General features: G+C 32.4%; 1 protein-coding gene and 1 long non-coding RNA gene across 5 annotated transcripts in view; one reads left to right on the top strand and one right to left on the bottom strand.

Moving 5' to 3' along the window:
* SEMA3A (semaphorin 3A) overlaps positions 1-19816 on the top strand; it is a 511012-nt gene that overhangs the window by 387061 nt on the left and 104135 nt on the right. For all 4 annotated transcript variants that reach the window (XM_060107643.1, XM_060107641.1, XM_060107640.1 and 1 more), the window contains one exon: positions 15881-15974. In XM_060107643.1, the coding sequence (XP_059963626.1) occupies positions 15881-15974 (94 nt within the window). The remainder of the gene's footprint in view (positions 1-15880; positions 15975-19816) is intronic.
* LOC132495713 (uncharacterized) overlaps positions 1-19816 on the bottom strand; it is a 70039-nt gene that overhangs the window by 14314 nt on the left and 35909 nt on the right. The window lies entirely within an intron of this gene.

Raw genomic sequence — 19816 nt, 5'->3', positions numbered from 1 at the left:
TATATGTTTCTGTGACGTTGTATCCTACTGATTAAATTCTAATATCAAATTTTAAGGATGAAACCTCTCTTTTGAATATAACTATAATGACACAGTAATGAATAGCACTAGCAATTGGCATTTATATGTTATTTAAATGATCCTGTACACTTCAGACAAGATTTGACTATGTACTTTTAGGTATGGATGACTACTCTGAGAGCATGCCACCTGCAGTGTTTTAATACAGCCAAAATTTAGTTTTTCTATCCATGTGCAGGTTTTGGAGGGCTTGAATTTCTTGTTAGACTTCATAACTGGTTGATACAGGAATTCCTTGAGCTCAAAAGCTAATACCACTATGGACTTTACCTGTAGAATTTTTTATAATCAAGATGCTCCTAGATTTTCCTTGGTCATATCTTAAAAAGGACCTCAGGACTAAATTCTTACAATATTTAATATAGTATAACGTATAACCTTTTCTTTTTAAATTAAGGAACACCACTTGTATGCAAGATTAAAAATAAAGATGACCAAAAAAAGTATTTCTTTTTCAAATAGTCTTTCCTTTATTTAGTAATACAGGATTCTTCAGTGATGACAATAATATTAGAAATTACCTAAATTTCCACTCCACAGTGTACCGACTGCCATTTTCATTATCTTTTACACTCTATTGTTATCATCTTGAGTTCTTTCCACTTTCCCCTTCCTGCTGCTCATCCTTGTTATATAGCTTTGTATCTAGAATTCAGCCCAAATAAATAATTCATAATTTGAAAATGAATGAAACATATGTAATATATCCTAGTCTTTCAAGAGCATATACTTCTTGCCTCTCTATACATCTCTTCATTTTGAATTTGTATACTACAAAGTATGTAGGAATATATGTCATAACTTACAGTATTCAATTTTATACTACTAGTATTTATTTTATTTTATACTGCTAGTATTTAGTATTTATTTCATACTGCTCTCAGTCTTTATGTGTTACTATTCTCTCCACATCTAAAATTTTACAGTTCTTAATGACAGGGCTTAAAATATATTTTTTAAGAGTAATAAATGGGCATTAACAATGGGCTAGTGCTATTCATTACTGTTGGCATACAGCAGTAGCATGGATAATTAAGATGATGATAAAATAATTTTAAGGAAGCAACATGAAACCAAAACTGCAAGGCAAACTGAAAAGCTACCCCAAAAGGTAGACTCCTTTTTTAAGTACTTTTCTCCTACCATCATGTGGCAAGCCATCCTCAATCTTGCTCTCAGTGTTAGAAAGAAAAAACAAGGAAGAGAGCAGAAATTAAAACAGAGAACCTTTAGTCAATCTCATAATTAAAAATGGAAAAAAGTGTTTTGTTCTCTTAACCTTTAAAATATACAATATAGTTTGTGTACATCTGTATGTTTAAAAAATTGTAAACCCAGTATCATGGTTAAGAAGTACCTTCAAATATATATAATATTAAGTTATATATATATATTTATATGTAATATATAATATATGAGATCAAATATATAGAATATATGCAAATGTGTTTATATGTACATATATGCATTCATATTTATAACTACATATCCATATAAATAGTAGTCTAGCGTAACTTTGTTATGCTATCTGCATATTTCCGGTTTTTCCTTTTGTATATATATGTATATACATATATATAAACATATGTATATGTTTAGGGGCTTTCTAACTGTAATTATGTATATTACACATCAATATTGATCAAACATAGGTTTGGAAAATATTGACAATTTTAAAAAAATTAACAATGCCAAGACACTTAGAAAATACAATTTTGCTAAATTTTTCTTTCCTGTTATTCCCAGTTCATTGTTCAAGTTGGTTCATTCTTCTAATTATGCCACAAATGTATCATGTGCTTTCTTCAACTTATTAAAAACATCTCTTCATTTTGAATTTGTATACTACAAAGTATGTAGGAATATATGTCATATCTTACAGTATTCAATTTTATACTACTCTCGGTCTTTATGTGTTACTATTCTCTCCACACCTAGAATTTTACAGTTCTTAATGACAAGGATTAAAATATATTATTTTAAGAGTAATAAATGGGCATCAACAAGCTGAGCAAGATACTAATTGAGCTTTCAACTACTCTTAAAATAATTTATAATGATGACTTATTATGTTTTCTGTAATTGAAAATGTCATCTACAATGGCATAAATGTCCAGTCCATGCAAATGGTAATTTTAGGTGTAAGGTATGATTTTCAACAGCAAACATTCTAGTTAATAAACCAAGTAGAGAAAAGTGAGTTCCCCTGGCTTCAAAGAAGATGGTAGTAACTATGAGTTCTTTAGCTATAAGGAGCTAAATTCTGGCAAAAACTGAATGAGCTTGGAAGAAGACCCTGAGCATCAGAAGACACTGCAGCCCCAGCTGACATCTTGATTTCAGCCTTATGAGATCTCGAGCAGAGGTTCCTGCTAAACTTTGCCCAGACTTCTGACCCACAGAAACTGGGCTATAAGAGGTGTTGTTTTAAGCCACTAAGTTTGTGGTAATTTGTTGCATAGCAATAGAAAACTCATATAGGTAGATAGATAAGAAATATTCCTTAAGAAGATGTATTTCTAAAGTAGTGTGATTGATGTTCTTGTAGCAACCTAATAGTGGCTTTTAGATTTCAGGCTAGAAAAGGATGCTTTTTACCAGTGGTGAAAATGATCTTTACCGGTGGTAGAAGAGTAAGTAATACAACGATGATTGGAATATTTGACAGAAATTGAGGGTCTAGCATTTTAGATGGTAGGAAAGGATCAGTATGATATAGTGATTCCAGCTATCGGACCTACCAGGGCAGATGTGAATGTACAGGAAGGAAGTACATTTTTATACAAGAAGGTAGCATAGAAGTCTTACTGAAGAGGGAACTTCTTGAAATCTGTGTATATGTGAATTACAGATACAATGAAAGATTCACAGTAGAGACTTATCATAGACGTCAGGACAAGATAATAAGATGGACACAGAAAGCTTAAAAAAGATCTGTGTTATAAAATTAGCCCAGGTTCTAGAATGTGGTAGAAAGCCTCAACAGTAACTGAAGACAAAATGAGGTTATTTTTTAGGTAAAAGATCATTTCCTAAAACAATTGGTTTAGGAATCCACATGGAATTCCTGGTTAGGAATTTTCTAGTTGGGAAAAACAGTCCAAGAAAACTGCCATACAGCTTATCAAATTTTATAAAAGACAGCTGTAACAAAATGTAGTTCTTAAATGAAATTATAATATGAAATTTATATAATTAGAAATTCTTAAGAAACACAGAGAGGACAGGGTGCACAGCCTCAGACCCATGCAAGCAGAATTTTGGAGCTGAGTTCCTTGCATAAAACCAGGGGCTGTGAAAGACAGATGCACCTATCCATGAAAAATGGAATAAAAATGTATTGCTCACCAGCCAGAGGAAGCAGCAATAAATGGATATGATATATTCTAAGGTTCTTGCATTGTCTGGAAAGTAATAAGTTAGTCATAAAAAATAAATAAATAAAAATAAACCAAGTAAAAATGCTTGATTTGTTCTAGGTTGTGTAATTATGATTGCTTATTTGATAACAAAAAAAATCTTGCTTTATAGCCAGAAACTGACTTCTACCAGTGAGAGAGATACATTTATAAATAATACAAATGTTCACTATAGTAGATTAGAAATAATGACCCAAAAGTCAACTCAACATGTGATATAGAATGTCTTCCTCGTCATTAATTTGAAAGCAAAAGAAGCCACCCACTATCTGGATACTTCTCTAAGGACTACTCTGCCTGTATTTTGCAATAGTTAACCACACAGCCTTAAAGATCAAGCCTTATGAATTCTGGTTAATTAATTTAGATATAAATATTTGGAGCAGTTAATTTTTTCTAAATAAAACAGACATTGTTAAACAGCAGTGCATGTATAGATTTATTTAATTATATAAAAAGAATGAGTGAAGAGCTATGGAGATTTATGATACTATGACAATTTGAATTTCAAATCACTTTGAAGTTCCCATTAACTTCTGTGTATAACCATGATTAATTGCTAAACTTTATTTGAAGTAAATCTGAAAAATGGAGACAATAAGATGATAATGCAATGTAGTTTTTGGTAATTAAGTAATTCACAATGCTTTATAGGGGTTGCAAACTTAAATACCTACGGTACCATGCAGGTGACATAAAAAGATGAAAATGGAAACACACAAAAAATGGGGAGCAACGGAAACGTTGAATTGTCCTATGAAAAGTTCTAAATCTCATGAAAAGGCTTTCATATTAAAGATTTCAAAACCACATGTCAACTAAATAAAGCATGTCTCTGGGCCAGATTCAGTTCATGCACTGCCAATTTGAAAGTTTACTTAAGATATAGTAGCCCTGGAGTTTTGGGGGGGGGGTTGTTTTTAATACATGGGCTGCATGATCATTGTATACAATATTAAAAGTAGATAAAAACAATATATATAGAAAAAATATCTAAATAACAAACTAGATATTCAATATTTTGATGAATTTTCTTCAAGTTTTTTTTCCATGTATCTTACATAATTGTTGTATTACTACATATTGCTTCCACAATGACTTAACAAAGGTATTAATTCTAGATATTATAACATATTTAATATAAACATTTATTTTAATATCTGTATCATATATTTTGTAGATAGGTCATAGTTTACTACCCTCCTCTTATTGGCATTTAAATTTTTTTTCAGTCTTCTAAATACCATGGTGAACCTCTTCTCGCTTTAATTTTTAAGTTTTTATTTTCATTTGTATATTTTTCCAAAAGTAAAATAATCAAGTTAAAGTATATGGACATTTTTAAAGAGCTTTCTAATTCCCAAATTATTCTTTAAAATTTATGTTCTTCCCAAGAATTGACAGGATTGTCTCTTTCCTAAAATACCTTTGCCAAAAATAAAAATTATTTTTGTAATCTTTGCTAATTTGCTAAAAGAAAATCATATATTTATGTCATATGATTATAACAACACTTGAATGACAAAGCTTTGTTAAAACAAAGCTTGGTATAAATAAAATGTTAGTTCTTTTGGCCTCATTGCTTCCCAGATGGTATCTATGAAAAAATCTTGAAATGTAAAGAAACCATATGAGTAGATTCCAATACTTCTTTCAGAGCATATGCTGCTTTCTATTGACATATTTACATTTAGGTCAATAAAATTTCCCAGTGGTGTCTAATCATGGATGTGACAAACACATTTATAAAAAGAAGTGGTTAAAAATAATAGCTGTACTTTCACAGTTTAGGATAAAAAACACTGATGCTTTGTGAAATTATAAGATGGCAAATACAAAATAACTATGTTTTGGACATAGAAGACTTAAAATGCACATGGAAAGATCAAGTGAATTGTTCCATTATTTTACTTTTTGGAGACTTTTGATTTGCTCTTTGACTGACCTCACTTCACCAGGTCTCACTGGGGCGAAATATTTTAGAGTAAATTGTTCATGTTCTGGAATTTCTCATTCTAGCCAATATAAAATTTTCCCTTTCATTGTTATATACCTTGGGAGTTAACAGGCATTCATAGCTGAATGATTAAACCATGACAGGTATGAGATATCTGCATAAACTCAAATTAAGCTCCTATTAAAAACATAATCTGCATGAAGTATGAACACATATGCTTTCTGTTTTCCTTGGTTTATACCATTAATTTTAATGATGACAAAAAGCAGATGAATTATGTCATTGATGTTTGTTTGAGGAACCCAGATAAATTCAGATCCCTTAAATTTAGAGGGAAATCCTATTTAATCCAGCTGTAAGAAGTGTATGCTGTTACTGGGTGGACAATGAATAAAGTGATACTAATTTCTCACAAACTTGGAATGAAAGTAATTTCATATATTTTTCTGCAAATAAAGTTAGAATTATGTTAGTTTTTTTCTACTTTTCTTTACTGTATTAGAGAATAATGTGGGGACTATATTAAATACAGTGTTTTCTGTCATGGTCAATTCAGTTAAGATTAATTCAGGACCTAACGTATGCTTGAAATACAAGGAAAACACAGTTGAGTTAAGAGATATTATTATAACACTTTATGTATGATGTGTATTTATAAAGTAACATGGTGTGCAAATCAAACACAAAAAATAAGATTTTTAGAATCTCTCCATTTATTACTGGTTATGTAAATTGTTTACCTGACTCTGCTATATACTATGTGACCTTAGGCAAGTCATTTTTTCTCAGTCTTTGTTACTTCATCTGTAAAATTAGTGTTATCACACTATGTACTTCAAGGGGTATTGTAATGATAACAAAGTAAATACCTATAAAGCACTTAGGAGAGTGTGCTTGGCTAATATTTGCTTAACACATATTAGCTATTACATTATCATAGATAATGAGTTATCAACATGCTATCATAATAAAGATGTACCACTAATAGTGAATTTAGGATAATTAAAATTATAATGAACTAAATTTCTATATGGTTTAAGTATGCTCTCCTATGTTAATTCATGTATCTCACTGAATCCTTGAGGCAATTATGTGGAGTATTTTCATTTCAATTATGTGGAGTATTTTCATAGATAAGAATGTTGACACATCAAAGAGCTTTTTGAAAATTGTTTTAGAGCTTACAATCAGTAATTGGCACAAGGGGTTATATAATCTAGATTTTATAATTATTAATAATATTTTTGACCACATCTACCTTCAAATTCAAATAACAACAACAAAAAATCTGGGTCACAGAAAAGCCATATAATCTCTGGAGACAAATTTTAGAGGTAAGATTTCCGCTTTACTAAAGCAATGCTTGAACAGACTATAGAAATTGAAATCAATGACTTTAACCATTCCTACTTACATTTAATCTAGAGATAAACTTTATAGAAATGTTGTGTACCCTGATGATATTATCCTTCTTTCTATTTTGGATCCTCAGAATTCCTCAGGAACAGAAATTATATTCAGTGAAAAAAGTCTGCATAGATGTAACTAGAAAGGGATCACATGTCATGAATATTAAATTGGACTATATTTTATATAACTGGAATATTTTTATTTAATTTAATAGATAAAATACATTTTTGTCAAAACAATTATCATATAATTGGCTTTTGCTGAGAAAAATTTACTTTCCAAAGTGTATATTTGAAAACTATTGGCAATTATTAAATAAGCATAATTGTAATTATTGATTCTAAACATTTTAGCATCAAATGACTACATTTGGGATTTAAAACCAAATCTTGTAATTATCGTACAGCTAAAACTACTCAAAAATATTAATTATCAATAATATGAGAAGAAGGTATTAGTATACTCAGTTCTAAAAATCCTTACAAGTATATAGCTTTTCCTTGAGCTTATCTTTCACTGAGATTCTTTTTCAATTAGCAGTCAGTCATTTACTTGCAGCAATGTTTTATTAAATTGTAGAGAAAAATAAAATTCTAATGTAGTATGGCTGCAATCATAGTGAAATCAAAGACAGGGCTAATATATTATAATTAGGGCAGAAAATTATACTTGCTTTATTCACATAGCACTACTTTTTAAATTTCCCAGCCCTCAGTGACAGATACCAGGGTTACATTTCTTTTGTATCTTCCCACAATGTATATTGTTAAATAACTCTTTCTGACAGTCTAATTTTTATGAAGTTTATTATTTGTAATTGCTTTTATATTCTTTTGAAGAGCCAAGGCCTCTTAATAGCTCTCAATTTTGAAATAACCATGGAAAAATGGAAGATTTCATACAGGCCAGGAAACCAAGTTTGAATGATTAGAATAGCAGAGGAATTGGGGCTGAAGTTCAATAGCTGAATTTATAAAAATAAATGAATACCAAATAATAGTATGTAGAGAATGAAAACAAAAATGGGTTTTAAAAGTCTGGATAATCCCTGTATTATGTTCAAGGACAGAGCCAAAGAACAACAGAAGCAAATGTCCAAATTCAGAGGGATAGGATTAGAGAATCATACCAAGTTAGAAATGGAAAGGTCTTTGTAGAATAGCCGATTTGGAAACTTGCCATGACTACATAAAGTCAATAAACCCTAAAGATTGCTTATAAAACATATGTATGCTTAGCTTTAATTTTCTGGAACAGAATCCGTAGCTTCACTGGAATATTTAAGGGAATTCTGATGCAACTGAAGTCAAGAAACGTGAAATACAAAGAAGCTAAATGACTTGACCATCATAACACACAACATAAAAAATTCCTTTAAACTGCCGTAATGTGTAAGAAGAGCTAATTCTCCCCTCCCCAGGCTATGGCAATAGGTCTTTTCCTGTCACAAGGCTCATGTATCTTTAAATCATCCTATGCGTCACTGTCAGATTCATCATAACATTGCACCTCTTTGATGCTGTTGTTCTCCAGCTAAAATTATCAGTGTGTCATGAATGCATGCTAAATTGCTTATTCTAGCACAGAAAACTATCCACAGTTTGATTTCAAATTTATTTATCCACCTTATCTCTTAATATATGTATACAGTCTTCATTGTCTAAACTCAACTTTATGTTACTTATCATATGAATTATATCTATTTTGAGGGGATTTTGTTCATGCTGTTTCGTCTAGATGGACTAACCTGCATCTGTGCTTTCCTCTGCCCTCTCTCTATGAGCTCCTCTGGCCCTCTGCACCCATAACCAATGAACACACAAACACACACATGCGTACTCCCAGATACACTCACCTCCCATCAAAATACATTTTTAAAGGACTAAATCAAATAAAGCTTTTCTTTATATGCTGAAACATAGAATTATCTATCCCCACTTTGAACTCCTGTAGTTTCCAGTTTCTACTATCATAGGGTACATCTCACGCAGTTTTTTTTTTTCACGTAATATTTATGGTAAGCCCACTTTTTTATATAGTGGTTAAAAACATGGATTTGGAAAGAGTTCTGTTATCAAATTCTTACTCCATCATTTATTGTCTTTATGACTTTGAGTATTAAATGGAAAATGTCTCTGCTTCTCATCTGTAAAACTGGCACAATAATAGTAGGGTTGTTTGAAGATTAAGTGAAGAAACATAGATGAACTCTTAGGACATTATTAACACTTAGTATGTGTTCAATGTTAAGTGAAGTAGCTACCAAATACTTTATAAACATTGTAATAGCATATGTATGCAATGTTATTATTATTATGTAATTTTTATTGTAATATCTTGCTCATTGAATTAAATAATTAAACCTTTCACGTTCATATTCCAAACATAATTCTTACATAGTCACAGATCAATATAAATTTACTGTACATATTAATACTTATATAGTGTTTCAGAAAACATATAAATTAGAAAGTTTCTAAAATAAATATAGAAGTGCAAATCCCGATAAGAAATTATATATATTTTATAAGTAGAAAATTGTATTTGGCAAAAGCCCAAACAGCTTCTCCAGTTTGATGTTCCACTAGCCAACATCCCAGAGATACATGGAGTAATTTCTGTAAGTAAAAAATGGTCAGGTACAACAGTTATCCTGGAATTATGGAGCTATTACATTGATAAGAAAGATTTTTGAATTTCCACAAAGGACAATTTTGATAACGTTTCCCTTAATAAAATGGCTCTATTGAAAGGAGTAATATTTATTAACAAGCTTAATATTAATAATAACTGATGAACTACAAGGTCCAATGAAAGTTAAAGAGGAACAGGGATGTAAAAGCAAAGGGCTTGTAACGTTATGCTCTTTGTCATTAAATTTTTTTATCTTTTATATTAAGAGTAAACTTGTATTTCAAGTGTATAACAAGTATCAATAATCTATTAATAGTGACACATACAACACTAAAAAGTTAAAGATTATCATGTATCTTAAAACTCACTTTAAAGCTAGGTTTAATATTTGAATCTTGTAGTCTGGCCTCTGTGCACAATTGTGTTCATATCTGTGTCATATCCTTGAAGTATTAGCTCCTAGAGTCCAGGGCAATGCCTTTGCTATTCCTTGGATATAGTTTTTCTCTAGTGCCTCTTCTACTCAGTCACACGGTCACTCATTTATTCATTCTTTCTTTCATTGAGCTTTAACTCAGTGAAAAGTTCTGTCTTAGTATTTGGGAGAAATATAATGAATCAGATTTTTCCCTCGCCTCAAAAGTATTTAATAGGGGGCTTCCCTGGTGGCGCAGTGGTTGAGAGTCCGCCTGCCGATGCAGGGGACACGGGTTCGTGCCCCGATCTGGGAAGATCCCACATGCCGCGGAGTGGCTGGGCCCATGAGCCATGGCCGCTGAGCCTGCGCGTCCGGAGCCTGTGCTCCGCAACGGGAGAGGCCACAACGGTGAGAGGCCCACGTACTGCAAAAAAACAAAAAACAAAACGAAACAAAAAAAGTATTTAATAGGAAGAAAAGAAAAATGTGCATTATTGAATAGCAAGGTTGAAGGTAACAAATGGCACAAAGAGATTATGAATAGATTTCTATACAAGTTTCAGGGAGAAAATATTTTTTCTGCTGGGGAAAATTAGTGAACATTTAATGGACTGGTATTATGACTTAAGCTTTAAACAATGAGTAGAATTTTTGCCTGCATAGTTAGGGAAAAGTAATTTGAATGGAAGAAGGATGGCATATAAAAAAAAATACAGGACATGTATTTGTTCATCTGTCCTGCCATTAAAAGTTACTTAGGGTAATCCCTAGCTAATAAAAATTAAAAACTAGTGATTTTACTATAATCTTTCCTTGTAGATTTCATTAACTTTTTCTACTGTGATTGTGGTCTGAGGACAAATTTTCTTTCCCTAGAGGGCCTCTAATTTTCAGTTCTGCTCTTTGCTGCTAAGGGAATAGGATCTAGAGCTGTGTTGACCAATAGAACTTCTGTGACAGTGGAAATGTTTGCATCTGTGCAATATTGTATTCACAAGTCTCATGTGACTATTAAACACTTAAAATGTAGCTAGTGTGACTGAGAAATTGGATTTTTAATTTTAATTAATTTAAATTGCTACATGTACCTCATGGCTATTAGAATTGCACAGCATAGATCTAGAGTCACCTTTTTAAGAGAAGTAAATCCGGATGAATTTTATCCACAAGTGGATCTCCTTTGGGTGAAATATAGTATGTCATAGTATTTCCTATGAGATCCTATTACGTCCCTTCATTGCTGAAGCCAGTAGTTTTACCCAGTATTGTCATTGCTTGTGTACTATTGTTAATTAGGATATGCACAAAGGAAACTAATAAACTATATATCCAGGAAGCTCTGAAGACTTCTCCTAGGAAGTAACTTTTGAATTTAGTCTTAAAGGAAAGGAAGTTCACCCTGGGGTTGAGGACGGGTGAGCTGGGGATAGTTCAGGCAGAGATGAGAAAAATATGGTGTGACCAAGGAATACTTGATAATTCATTAGAACTGGCAAACAAAGTATCTTTGTAAAGAGCAGGAGAGGGGAAAGAGCAATTTGAAAAAAAATTAATAATATATGTTTTAAAATACTGTCCAAGTGTTGGGTTTGATTAAGTTTATATAGTTTCCCACCCAAAATGGTTATTCTATCACATATACATAGAATTTTCTTTTCTTTTCATTTCTTTTTTACAAACATCGTTTATGTTTTAATCATTAAATAAAACAACTAAAATTGCAGCTTTGTTCCCTAAATTTATTACTTGGACAAGATTGAGATTTAGGAAATTTATTGCCATGATGTCACCACTGGTTTATAATTTATAAAACTTTGGATTAGACATTAGCACAGTTATTATTTCCTCTAATGTCTTACCTCACCACAGTCTAATAACATTCAGGAAATCCAGAAGACAAAGGGGATAGAGTGGTCTTGAAAGCTAAAAATAGTTGCTGTAAACTGATGCAATCATGTAATAAAATATGGCATAATAACTTATATGATATGCTCACAGTATCTGCTAAAGCAATTAGAATCCATGCAGCTAGATTTCTGTTCATGTATTACTAAAAATGAAAAGTATTTCAGCCCAAGTAAGAATATAAGCTATGTGGTTTAATTGTATACATTGGTCTTAAGATTTTTGGTCTTATTACTTGCATATGTGATCTGTTTAACACTCTTTAAAACAGAAAATCATTGAGTAGCAATCAGATTTCAAAAAGTCTTCCAAGTACAGCCAGACAGTTGTCTACGTGATATGCTACGTATGACAAATAGAATGTTCAATTATATTAACACAGACTTCTTTTCCAAGGGGTCAGTATTTTCACACATCTAATAGGTCTCGTGCACAAGATAACAGAAACAGCAATATTGGTGTCTCTCAATCACATTAAGTTCATCAGACGTATTAAAAGGGTAGCCTTTTTTAATTGAGAATTTTTATACATATTATATATTTTTTAACATCTTTATTGGAGTATAATTGCTTTACGATGGTGTGTTAGTTTCTGTTGTATAACAGTGAATCAGCTATACATACACATATATCCCCATATCTCCTTCCTCTTGCGTCTCCCTCCCACCCTCCCTATCCCACTCCTCTAGGTGGACACAAAGCACGGAGCTGATCTCCCTGTGCTGTGCGGCTGCTTCCCACTAGCTATGTATTTTCCATTTGGTAGTGTATATATATATGTCCATGCCACTCTCTCTCTTCCTCCCAGCTTACCCTTCCCCCTCCCCATGTCCTCAAGTCCATTCTCTACGGCTGCGTCTTTATTCCTGTCCTGCCCCTAGGTGCTTCAGAACCTTTTTTTTTTTTTTTTTTTTTTTTTTAGATTTCATGTATATGTGTTAGCATATGGTATTTGTTTTTCTCTTTCTGACTTCACTCTGTATGACAGTCTTTAGGTCCATCCACCTCACTACAAATAACTCAGTTTTGTTTCTTTTTATGGCGGAGTAATAGTCCATTGTATATATGTGCCACATTTTCTTTATCCATTCATCTGTCAATGGACACTTAGGTTGCTTCCTATACACATTATATTTAATGTTTTTTTTTTGTCAGAAAAGCTTTTGAACTGGACTGTGGTCTAGCTGTAGAAATGAACAATTTTCAGTGCATTTTGGGAGTCCAAAGTATTTACATATTTTTAAACATATGTCTTAATTTCTACTGATGAATATATAGGCAGGCATTTCCACTGTAGCGTGAGAGATATTAATCAGTATAGGAAAGAATGATCTTATTTTGGTAACTGTAAACAATGAAAAAATAAATTAATATTTTTGAGGGCATACTAAGTATTGTTTTATGTACATTATTGCAGTAAATATTCCCAATCAACCCTATGAGATTTTCCTATCCTCCTTTTATAGATGACTGAGTTTCAGAAGGGTTTAGGGATTGCCTGAGGCCCAGATAATAAAAGGCACAGCCAGGGATAGTATCCATTTCTGTCTGATTTCAACAGCCTTAGACTGCATTACTATGTGTAACAGGTATGAATTTTACACGACAAACATTTCTATGTAAGAAATATCTTTTACTTCCCTATTCAGAAAGCAAATTATATTTATTCCAGGCCCCATATCACTAGGCTGGAAAGGAAATTCAATCTTTTACCCTTCAGTAGAATCCTATAAGAATATAGAATAATTACACTGTAGAAACCCAGAAATTTGGGCAAGAGTTCCATTTAAAGGAAAAAAGACAGAAAGGAAAAAGGCCAGCTTTGAACACATTACCTGACACCATGACAAAGGATAGTTTTTCATCTTCTCTTAAACTGTAACTGACATGCTTAACCTCTCTTCCTATGAAGTTTAATCCTTTACCTTGTAAATCAAATGTTAAACACGAGGTTGCAAGTACTTCTCATATACCTCGGCATTGTCTTACTAACGTGGATACATGATCCCAGACATCAAGTGTCTCACACTTTGACAGATGGCTCCTCTATCTTTGTCAGTATTGTAAAATGTCTTATGAGGACAAGAAATGTATACTAATGTTGATAACAATATTTTCAGCCACACTACCACTTCTCCTTGATGCTTCCTGTAACCTGTGAGGACTAATCACATAGACAAATTTTAATATTTTCTATCATTGTGGCAGTAGAGTGTATATCATCTACTGAGCATATTTATTTTGGATTGTTTCCTAATTTTTATCAAAATATACCTAAATATTAAGATTTATTCTATGCTTCTTAGTGTATGGCAATAAATTTCATATTGTAATTTTAATATTCAAGTGTCTATGACAGATGTGTATTTGTAAATAAGTTTATAATTTGGTGACTTATGTAACTGTTTTAAAGTAATATTTCTTTCAAGTTCTGGTAGGAAATTTTACAACAATGGTAACAACTTGTGTTAAATTTTCATATTCTTGTTGTAGTAGTAATATGAGCAGTATTAATAGAATAAAAATAGTGTCTGTTTTTTATTTTGCTGCTTTAAAAATACTTTACTTCAGTTCTTTAACCCTCACAATAAACATTTGAGATTAAATATCCTTATCAACATTAACTTTTAGAAACCAAAGGCTCAGAGATATTAATTGGCCACCAAAGAACCAGAGCTAATCATTGGCCCCACTGGGCCTGCCTCCTGACTCATTGCCCTTCCTACTCCAACTTAGCACAATTCTGAGAAACCCCGTAAATTTTTCACAGTGTAAAGTTTAGAATTCAGCTAAAGAACCATCATTGCTAGGGGATAGCTATTTACCAAGTACAGAATCAATGCAAGGAAACAGGAGACTTGGTAATTCTTACTTACAGTAGTAAAGATGGAGAACATTTTTGGTTTACTTCCTTTTTCACTCTTCTTCCCTAACTCAAATGAATTTTAAGAGTCATAATTTGAAACTCTGCCATTAGCTCCATCAGAGATATTAAATGTTAAATAAAGTGACCCATATTGGCCATAAAATGAACACCATTTACTCTCCTAAGAATATAGAAAATGCTTTTATGTGAATAGTAGAGAAATTGCCAAAAAAGGCATTTTATTTCAGTCTGTGGACAAGTTAATGTGCTACTGGAAAATGCATACATATTCTGACCTAATTAATTTCCAGAGCACTTGGTTCTGAAAAGAATGCTCAGAAATCCCCCAGTTTACTCCACTGTCATATAGAAGCCTCACATTCTGAGGACAGTGTCTTAGGCATGAGTTATCTCCTTCTTAAGGATTTTGTTGCAATGCTTTCTGGCATACTTTCTACCATAGTCAAATGTTCACTTAAGTTTCTGGGTGCTTGAGCCTCAACTGAGCAGACTTCCCTTTGATAAAAATGTGTCACCTCTGTGCTTGTTGTCCTAAGGACACTAACTCCAGGCACACCCATCTTAATAAACAGTTTGATATTTCCCACCTAGAGAAATTGATAAGGATAGTTTCAGGTACCTTCCACCTTACAAGGTGAGTAATTTTAAAATGCTTGAGGAGCTTGTAAGCATCAAAGTTGTAGGAATGACAGAGTGGAGGACGTGACTGCTGTGACTATTTCCTTCTGGAAAGTACATACAGAAAAGTGAGATAGCGTATCTTCTTGCAGACATCTAATATATGTGTTGTTATTTTTTCTCTATGTGAAGGAAGTAAAGGAGTTATTTGTTTAAATTTAACATTCTTTCAAGAGCCATTAGGGTAGCTCTTAGCATACCTATGTGATAAAATGATCACTCATCATAGCGTGCTTGTCCTTTAGAGTTCACTTATACACTATTACTTGCAACATGCTAAATGCTACTAAAAATCACCAAGCTAAATAGATATTTGTCTAGTAATAGCTAGGTTTTATCCCCCTTAAGTTATTCTGTCATCTCTAAAGTTTACACAAATAATAATACACCTTGATAGTGCAGAAGAATACTCAACCTCTCTCTGATTAACTGGCATGTTAAAAATACTTTTTATTATAAATAAATTGAATTATTCTTTTTCTTTTCTACAGGACAACATTTTTAAGCTGGAAGACTCACATTTTGAAAATGGCCGTGGGAAGAGCCCATATGACCCTAAACTGCTGACGGCATCTCTTTTAATAGGTACTCAGTCAACAGTCAGCTAAACAGTGAATTTTCTATAGATAATAGCCAGATTGCATGTTCCTTGTTATATACCAAGATTTTTCATTATTAATCATAAAATATTTTAGGAGTATGTCAGTTGAGATATTTTCAAATATTTTGAAAATGAAGAAGAAACACTAAATGCTGATTTGATTATTGTACTATCTAGTCTATGATTCTTTTTAATCAGAATGGTTTAATAGTATCTTTAAAATTGGCTGCTCAATCACTATACATCCCCTTAGAACTTTACAATTTTTGTTTTGTAAAAATATGGTTTTGATTTTCATTTTTGGGGAAGAGGCGTTTCAAGGGGGAATTTTGACAGGTCAGAGGAAAGAATGAGATTCACTCGAGGTTGTTAATTGTAGTCCCAAGATTTGTCACACTCTCAGCATTTGGTCAGCTTAATCAGCACAATCCAACTAAATGGTAGTACAACTGACAGAGACCCCTTGTGTCACCTTGAGTTGACAAAGTCCTTCTGTATTCATCTTTTCTGACTTTAGGGCTGCTTCGTCTTCTTTTTTTAATCTAACAAAACATTTTATGTATTTCCTGTGCCCTTTTCTTTAGCCATCTTCCTTTCTAGTTTTCTTCTTCTTTTACTTCAACATTGAAGATATGTGGTGAATGCTTAGCCATAGCTCAAAAGGATAGAAAGAGGAAGATAGAAGTAGGCAGAAGGAGAAAACTTAAGTTTGTATTGAAAAATAGAGAATTCTTTCCACATTCTTTAAACCACTTCTGGACTGGGATTAAATAATACACAAAAAGTGATATATTATTAAACAATTTTTCTTTTTCTTTTTTTGTTTTCTTGTTTTAACTTTTGAGTATGCTAGCAACCTAAAGTACAGAAGATTCTGGGTCATTACCTTACTCCTGAATATATGTTTTTATATAATCATGTAGAAATTATGTAGCTTTTTGTTTCCTTTTCTTTTTCCTTTTGTTTTCTTTTTTATAAAATATAGAAAGTAATTATTTGATAACACAAAAGAAAAATAAGTGAAACTTTTCAGGGGAAAACTTTCTAATAAAATTTTGAATAATACATCTAGGCTTTTAAAAGGTAAATTTGGGCTGTTATTTGACATGTAATAATTTCATAAAGTTTAGCCTTTTTATTTTAAAAAATAGTCTTTTTTTCTATTCAACAAACTAAGACTCTAGTCATACTGATTACAGCATTAACTTGAAAATATATTCTTTCCAGTATTCTCTAGTGTTTACTTTATCGCTGTTTCTCTGATCCTTTTACTATTAAGAATAAAACCATTACAGCATGAATTATCTCCTCTATTGCTTTGGAAATGTAGACAGTTTCAGTCCATTTGATCCATTTATGGAGCACTTTAACAAAAGTTTAAGACCTGAAGGAATGCAGCAAATGTAACACACTTATAATTTTCCTATTCACAGATGGCCTAGTGATTACGTGTGGATGACTTCCTTAAGTGCACACACAGAAATTTGAAAACTGTCTTAAACAAAGGGGAGGAGTCCTATCTTGTTTGAACCTGCAGGCTATACTTATTTAAATTGCATACTAAACAAAAAAAGATAGATATTCCTCAAAAAAGCAGTATGTAAAAGTGTACCTAGAGCAGCTTTATTTTGTGGTATGTTTCTCAGTAGGGATTTGCTTATTTGTTTTAATATTCCACTGAGAAAGAATGATGACAACTAAGTATTACATAGTTCATACGGTGTGCAACCACACAATGTCCACAAAGAATATGAAACGCCGCAGTTTGGGTTTTATATTAGAACTTCCTTGAAACAGTTGTATAGGTTTGTGAAAAGGAAAAGAGGATGAGGGAAGTTGCATGAGTCAAGGAGAGGATGTATGGCTAGAAAAGAACGGTAGGCATTTCAGAGAAAACAGCTTTTAAATGAAAGTCCAGATCTCACCTAGCCAGTACTGTAAAGTAATGGAATAATTTTCAGAGATATTTAGTGCTTATTGACAGAGGAGATTATTAAAGCCAACTTAAGTTAATTTCTGGATCAGTTGAATAGCAAGATACAGAAAAATGAGCAGGCCATACTAGACCTGGTAAAATCCCTCAAAATATTTGCAGCACCATTTTAATTCAAAAGCTGTGACTTCCTTTATTGAGGTTACTTGCTTCTTTATAACTATGCTATAATTCGGCCATGCCTCAGGAAAGAACATAATTTGACATTAGAATACGCTCTCACTTGGTGTTAAAGGTACTCCCCAAATTAATTAACTATAATTGAGAAAATTATTTGAACCTCTCTGAGCTTCAGTTTCTGTGTATGTAAAATGGCATGGCTATGCAAATTCCACTAGTTTGTTGTGAGAACTAAATAAGACAATGTAATAGCATACTACATTTGGGTGCATACATATTTCTGGCATATATTTGGAAGTAGAAACTGAAAAAAGAGGTACTGGTAATAGTGGTTTTCTGTATGGAGGCTAGGAGAGAGATTTGGTAATGTATAAATTTTACATTTTTAATTTTGTATCATTTACAACTACTCAAAAAATATTAGTTTAAAAAGTACAGTATTAACAAAGCCAGTATATTTATTGTTACAGAAAAGGTTGCTTAACAAATGTGAAAATGTAAAAGTATTCCCATACCCCTCCACTCTCAAGAAGTAGCTTTCATCCATGCCATGTCGGGGGTGTGTGTGTGTGTGTGTGTTTGAGAGACATATTTTTTTCCCTCTGTTTCTAATTACTCTGCTACGCTGTGAGTGGAATTTGCTTAAGGTGTTAACAACATAATGACTTGGTCTTTAGGTTTGTTTGATTTTTGCTCACATCCATGATACACTTTATACCTGTGTTAGTAATGCTGTGATTTCATCAGGAATTTTTTTTCCACCTTCTGTTTCTTCTCACCACACCCTTTTTAGGAATTGTAATCCAATACATTAACTGATCTAAGCCACATTTTTACTTCATTTTGAGCTGTGAACAGAAAGTACAGAGTACATATGAACTTCTGTTTTTAACACATGCTTCTCAGGTAACGCTGCCATGGTAGAAATGCAGTTCACTAAACTTTTTGTTCATCTCAGTAAAGAATGCTTTCCTTAGATACAGTTAAGAAAGCTTACAGTTCAGAAAGAATGGCACTGTACTCAAATATGAAAGAGCAACTTTCATATTTGACAATTTTTAGCTTGTTAGTTACATCTGTCAGCACTAATTTATCTCAGTCTGATGTATTATTTTTGAGACATCAAACTGCCTATATGGTATTTTTGTAGAAAGACTTAACAACTTTGTTGGACAGAGTATCCGCAACCACTTTTTGATGTATATAACAATTCCTTGTGTATATTATTCTACCATCAATTTAATAAAATTGGACAGATATATTTTCTTTCACTAGGAACTTAGTATATATGGGAAAACCCAAAAGTATGTATCTTAGCCATAATGCAATTTGAATCATTGTAAGCTAACATTTACCTATACTTACGGTCATAAAATTGGAAAATTAACACGCATAATTTGATAACTTCATAAATGCCCTCGAACATACAAAAGAAGTTTGGCAAGTGGGCTTTTTTAAGAATATAAAAAAAAATTTGTTCTCTAAATATAAGCCAACTAAGGTATGTAAATTGCTTAAACGCAGATATATATATATATATATATATTTTAATAAATTTATTTTATTTATTTCTGGCTGTGTTGGGTCTTCGTTGCTATGTGAAGGCTTTCTCTAGTCACGGCGAGTGGGGGCTACTCTTCGTTGTGGTGCGCGGGCTTCTCATTGCAGTGGCTTCTCTTGTTGCAGAGCATGGGCTCTAGGCGTGCGGGCTTC

Source organism: Mesoplodon densirostris, chromosome 9 (assembly GCF_025265405.1).
Source record: "Mesoplodon densirostris isolate mMesDen1 chromosome 9, mMesDen1 primary haplotype, whole genome shotgun sequence".
Classification (NCBI taxonomy): domain Eukaryota; kingdom Metazoa; phylum Chordata; class Mammalia; order Artiodactyla; family Ziphiidae; genus Mesoplodon; species Mesoplodon densirostris.
Note: the sequence above shows the minus strand (reverse complement) of the source record. Positions and strands in the feature narration are given on the sequence as shown.